The 6,674-nt window shown below is 40.5% G+C and overlaps 1 protein-coding gene across 1 annotated transcript in view; it reads right to left on the reverse strand.

The window, feature by feature from the left end:
* LOC307257016 (uncharacterized protein) overlaps positions 1-6,144 on the reverse strand; it is a gene marked incomplete at its 3' end in the record, with an annotated part of 40,982 nt that extends 34,838 nt beyond the window's left edge. The window contains exons 1-3 of the mRNA XM_080036130.1: positions 6,004-6,144; positions 1,375-2,484; positions 1,072-1,278 (exon numbers count right to left, since the gene is read on the reverse strand). Of these exons, the coding sequence (XP_079892256.1) occupies positions 1,072-1,278; positions 1,375-2,449 (1,282 nt within the window). The 5' untranslated portion in view covers positions 2,450-2,484; positions 6,004-6,144. The remainder of the gene's footprint in view (positions 1-1,071; positions 1,279-1,374; positions 2,485-6,003) is intronic.
* Between the last annotated feature and the right edge of the window lie 530 nt (positions 6,145-6,674).

Here is a 6,674-nt window from a genome sequence, read left to right on the forward strand (position 1 = left end):
CAAATGCAGAAAGCTTCAGCTTGCTGTAGATGTCACTCTGGACCTTTTTGACAAATTGGTTACTCCAGTTATGTTGTATGCATGTGAAGTGTGGGGGTTTGAAAAACTACATCTGTTAGAAAAACTACATCTCAAATTTCTAAAGTACATCTTAAAAGTTAAAATGACAACCTGCAGTAATATGGTATATGGGGAACTTGGGCGGTACCCACTATGTGTTACAGTTAAAAAAAGAATAATTGGTTATTGGGGGAGACTGTTAGAAAGTAAAGACAGTAAACTTAGTAAAATCATGTACAATCAGCTACACAGCCTGCATAGCAGCAGTGTGTATGCTTCACCCTGGGTATCACAGGTGAAACAGATACTGGATGACTGCGGGTTGTCATACATCTGGATAACACAAAAGTACAACAACATTAACTGGCTGAAAAGAACTGTTGAGCGGAGGTTAAAAGATCAATTCATTCAGAAATGGCAGAGCGAGCTTACAAGCATGACTTCCTGTGACTTATACATAGAATTTAAACAAGAGTTTAAACTAGAAAAATATCTGTTGTATGAAAATCAAAAGTCCAGACAGGCCATCTGCAATTTTAGAACCAATAACACTCGCATACCTAAAGTCACAGGAAGATACAAAGGGCTGGAAAGAAATCAAAGAATATGCAACCTTTGTGATTCTAATTGTGTTGGAGATGAATACCATGTACTTTTTGAGTGTAAAAATGTGGATGTAATGTATTTTAGAAAAAAGTACCTGCCAAACTATTATGTTTATTTTCCATCCATGACCAAATTGATTTTGCTTTTGAGGGCAAGTAGGCCAGGGGTTATTGTTAAAACAGGTGCCTTTTTGAGAAATGTTTTGCCATTGTTTAAATGATGTTTTTGTTTTGTTTTGTTTTTCCTTGCCGTGCACCATTGTTTTGTTTTGTGATGATTTTAGTTGAATTGTGTGCTCCATGCCATGTGCTATGGCCGTGAGCCGTAATAAATAAATGAAATAAATGAAATGAAAATGAAAGTCCTGAGTAGATAAGGGACTGATTTGGTCTCTCCCTTTCTTACCAGGTTTCTGACGTAGGTCTTCAGAGGAGGAGAATGGATCGTATTGAGCGGGTGAAACCACATCGGAGAATCTAGAAGGATGAGATGATTGCTGGTGGCGACTTGGTGGAGAAGATGTGAAGGCCATTGAGGGTCCACCACCAACGCCCTGTTGAGAAGAAAGTAGAACGGCTTCTCTGCCTTTCTTACCAGCTTTTTGACGTAGGTCTTCAGAGGAGGAGAAAGGATCGTATTTAGCGGGTGTATTTCTTTGTTGAAAGTCCATGGAAGGGTTAGTGTTAAAGTTGTCTGTAGCTTTCTTACCAAATTCAGATGGTCCAGATGGTTTTTGGTGAAAGTCTCCAGAAGCGAATGGATCATAATTAGCGGGTTTAGAACGATGTTGGTAGTCCTCCGAAAGCACTGGATTGTTCTTAGTGGATGTAGGTCGTTGTGAGAAGCCTTCACACGAGAATGGGTCATATTGAGATGGCTTAGATCTTTGCTGGAAATCTTCGAAATCTGGAATGGCATCTCTACCTTTCTTACCATAATCAGAAGAAGCAAAACGTCCAGATTCTTGTTGTTGGAAGCCCTCGGATGCGAATTGATCGAAATGAGCAGATTCAGGCCGTTGCTTGAAGTCGTGAGAAGTTCCTTGGCTGTATTCTGGAGGCCCTGACCCATGGTGAAAGTCCACCACGTAGCCAGAAGATGCAGAAGAAGCTGCTGTCGGTTGTTGTTGTGGTTTTTGTTTTGGTGGTGGCTTTAATATCGTCCGTTGACAGCTGAGCGCGATCGGATTCCCCCAGCGATCCAGCTCGGGCGCATTAAGACCACGTTGTTTTTGTTGTGATCCTTGGAGGTCCTTGGCTGGATACTGGATTGCCTGGCTGCTGCTGTGCGGTCGTTCCCATTCGTTCTTAACGGTCGAGACAGTTGCGTTGACGTCAGGGTATTGAGTACAACTCATCGGGTAAGCTGTTGGGTAAGAGGTTGATAAGGAAGCGGAAGGAGACAGGAGAGTTGGAGAAGCATTTTCAGGGAAGGGTTTCACTGTGCCTCTCTTGCCCTTGAGTTGCGTTAGAAGGTGTGGTAAACTCTCCACTGTTAGGACGTCTTCTGGAAGTCCTGCCAGTAAAGCCAAGTCGCTGGGCTCCAACCCACAGCTACTTAAGATGCTCAGAGCTCCGTCCTGAGACCACGGGCCTCCACCGGCTCTAGATGATGATGACATAGCAGAAGATGGAGGCCGGTAAAAGCTGCTTTCGCTGGACGCAGAAGAGCTGTAGGTCATCCCGGGATCTGGGTGGATGTCTGGGTTGGATGGTGGACGTCTGTAAGGTGGAGGGTAGCTGCTGCTGGGGTTGTTTTTGTTGTTGTTGTTGTTGTGAGACATGTTGAGATGAGGTGAAACGCTTTTTGGGGCGTTTACTGCAAACAGAAGGTGTAAGGGAAGACAAGAAGATTTCAAATTTTAGTTTTTTTTTTTTCAAGATTAGTTGTTGATAGTTTTTCAAGCTTCAATGTAGAGTACAAGGACAGATATTCGATGAGATGAAACACTTTTTGGGGAGTTCGCTGTTGAAAGAAAGTATCAGGGAAGACAAGAAATCAAAAATCATGTATATACAGTATATATTTGTTTAGTTGAAGGATAATTTGTTGACGCTGTTTTTCAAGCTTTATTGTTGAGTACAAAGACAGATATTCGATGATGAAAAAACGCTTTTGCTGCAAACACAAGGCGCCAGGGAAGACAAGAAATATAAAATCATGTATATAACTATTTTTGTTGTTGAAAGACTATTCGTTGGTGCAGTTTTTCAAGCTTTGTTGTCGAGTCTAGGCTCAGATATGAAGAGGAATGCTTTGAGGGTAGAAGGGAGAAGAGAGTTAAAAATATTGAGTACAAGCACAGATATTCGATGCGATTAAACACTTTTCGGGGCATTTGCTGTCCTGACTGAGAGAAAGTATCAGGGAAGACAAGAAATATAAAATCATGTATATAATTATTTTTGTTGTTGAAAGACTATTCGTTGGTGCAGTTTTTCAAGCGTTGTTGTCGAGTCTAGGCTCAGATATGAAGAGGAATGCTTTGAGGGTAGAAGGGAGAAGAGATTTAAAAATATTGAGTACAAGGACAGATATTCGATGATAAGGAACGCTCTTGCTGCAAACACAAGGTGCCAGGGAAGACAAGAGCTGTAAAATTTCGGTCTTAAACTTTTTTTAAAGATGATTCTTTCCTCCAGTTTTTTATGATTTCTTGTAGAGTTTATAGACAGATGAAAGAGGGTGGAAAGGGCCCGGGCTGGAGCGGAACCAGGGTCGCTGCAACAAGAACTAAGCCTCAGTGGTATACGTGCCATCGGAGCACCACCTGGGAGAATGCAGGATTTGAATTAAAGCTGGGGTGGAGGATTTGGGGAGAAAATAGCAGTTGGGATAGAGATTTGAATCCAAATACCTCAACCGCTCCACTTGTTCTCTTTGGTCCCTCCCCTATGGTCCCTCCCTGACACGCTCTACTACACCAACAACGTCGTGCCAAAGTGAATGGACAGTCCCAACAGCCAATAAGAACAGAGAATCGAACCCTCGCTCTGATTGGTCAAAGTGTACAGCTCATGTTAACTTTGACCAATCAGAAATCACATACCCCGGCTTTAAAGAGATGTATAATGTTCAAGACACTTCATCCCAAAAGGGAAAATGAAAGACTGAACTCTGACGATCAGCAATGATGTATGAAAAATAACAATTTAAAGTTGCACTGTGTAATGTGACATCATCAAGAAAGTTCTAGAATGCAACGCTCCCTGGGTAACCCCAACCCTTTTGAATAATAACAGAAGCAACAGTGGCCTTCAAGGACAAGAACAATTCTACATTTTAAACAATGCACCCGATGACATTCCAAAAACATGGATGCCTCCATAAGACTTGCCCGCTCAACGTACAAAATGTAACATTAATATTTGTAATTCTCCGCTCAGGAGGATAATTCAGATTATTGGCTGAGGTGATTTTACACCAATGAGGACATATTTATGAATGAGGATATTGATTTAAGTTAATAAATTACTTAACATGTTACACAGTGTCCCTTTAAATAAACTTCTTTAGATTATTTACAGAATTCAAAAACAGAAAGAACAATGGGGGGAAACTCACCTTTTAATCAAGATTAAAATTAAAGTGAAATTGTGGATTAAGGAAGTTTTCTGTAATAAATATATTGCGAAAAAAAAATTAAATTACTGTCGACACTTTGCGCCCTCTAAGGTCACACATTCTGGCAGGTCACAGCTTTCGTCGTAACACCTGTTAACACCGGTGTTTACGCTCATTCACGTCATTACCCCCGCGGATTTCAAAGTCAACATTGCAGCTCCCGTCCATGCCCGCAGATATTTCAGACTGGAGGATTTTTTTAACAAATTCAGTTGGATTATAATTTAAAAAGGAACAGAATGAATAGCAAGAGAAAGGCCTGCGCGCGCCAGCTATGGACGGTTTACAGCAGCAACAAGGACAAACAATGTTCGAGCGTTTCAAAATGAACGGACTAATCAGACTGGATTACTATCTGCTTGCTGCTTCTTTTTTTAACCTTTATTTCTACAGGTAAATCCCATTGAGTCCGAAGACTCTTTTGCAAGGGAGACCTGTTTCCATTTACACGTTACCATTCACACACTCATTCATACACCGATAGCAGCAGGCTAACTATCGACATTCACACGAGGCAAGGTGGGTGAAGTGTCTTGCCCAACTACACAACAACTATGACACAAGTGGCAGGGCGGGGATCGAACCTCCAACCCTTTGATCATCGGCCGACCCGCTCTACCACCTGAGACACAGTCGCCCTTCTTCCTACAGCCAGGGAGTCAGATTGGTGAGTCAGAAACTATTGTTTACTGTTTATTATTGAATAATACGTTTGGATGAGTTGATGCCGAGTGCAAGACATTCTGCATTTTATATTAAATATTCAATTGAGCAGTTGTGTTTTTATTGTTGTTGACGGACACACATAATTGGACGCTGTGTAATGCGGATAAAGCGATGGTTGCATTCTGATTGTTTTGTTGTTTATGGAGTTGCCATCAGTTATGCTGTTGTCCTACAGAATAGTTAGTGGCGTGCTGTCTTTTATTTGGAAGCTGAACACAAGTAGCTTAGTATTTGAATCGGCAACGTGTTGACTCGCTCCCCTACGTTCAATCGGCCCTTGGTAGTCCGTTAAGTCGATGGATGCGATGTTTAATCATTTTAGACCAAACTACAGTAGGCAACGAGCAAACCCGCTGTCGCCGTCATGTGATTTCATATTCGTCTGGTGTGTGTGTGTGTGTGTGTGTGTGTGTGTGTGTGTGTGTGTGTGTGTGTGTGTGTGTGTGTGTGTGTGTGTGTGTGTGTGTGTGTGTGTGTGTGTGTGTGTGTGTGTGTGTGTGTGTGTGTGTGTGTGTTGTTTATTGTTTTTGATTTAACAATAGCCTATATAGGTTTAGAGAAATCTGGCTTTCAGAACTCAGTGCCTACCCACTCACTGACCTCACCGCACGTCATATATAGATAGATAGATAGATAGATAGATAGATAGATAGATAGATAGATAGATAGATAGATAGATAGATAGATAAACAGATATATAGATAGATAGATAAACAGATAGACAGACAGACAGATAGATAGATAGATAGATAGATAGATAGATAGATAGATAGATAGATAGATAGATAGATAGATAAACAGACAGATGGATAGATAGACAGACAGACAGACAGTCAAGTTGAGTCCATTGTTTCAACCTGTTTCTCTGTCAAATTAACTGTTTTTTTAACAGTTTGTGACCGTTAGTAACCATGGTATCATTCGGCTAACAACATTAGCCCCCTCGAGCTAACAAACAAAAACAAACACCTTCAAAAGTATTCTCACCTTAAACCACAGCCTCAAATCCACCCAGTAAAGTCCAGTTCCGCTTTATAAAGATGCGAGGAGGAAAAATGAAGAGAAAAAACGATTTAACAACGTGATTATAGAAGGAATTGAAGATAGTTTTTGACAAGCTAACAGAGAGAAGCTAGTCCAGTTTAGCGCTGTTGCCTTGTCCCTATGATTTGGTCGGAAACAGAGATGTAGCATCAGCGCCCCCTGCTGCCGCGGAGGGGAATTACATGAAAACAACATTATATTAAAATAAATTGTTTTAACTATGTATAATTAAATAAAACAGGCACATAAAGTCTCTTGGCTTTGTAGCTTTTGGATGGAGATTTTTTTTTAATTTATTAAATAAAAAAAATACCCTGTACATGTCTTAAAAAGTGCATTTTCAGCACGTTTTAAAGAAGAAAATGTCTCATAAATCAGACAATGAACAACATATGAACAAATCCTTCTGTAATAACCTTCAGAATAGTGCTGAGAATGATTATGGAAAGTTATGTTGATGTAAGTGCTTTAGAAGTTGAGATTTTTGGATCAGAGTATTAAAAAAAAACTGATGTTGAGATAATGTCCGTTAAAGATGGTTGTAGGCTATATGAAAAATATACAGATGCGTAGTATGCCATCATTTTGGCACACTCCAAATCTAGTCTTAATTT

Source organism: Ammodytes marinus (assembly GCF_949987685.1).
Source record: "Ammodytes marinus genome assembly, chromosome: 10".
NCBI lineage: Eukaryota > Metazoa > Chordata > Actinopteri > Uranoscopiformes > Ammodytidae > Ammodytes > Ammodytes marinus.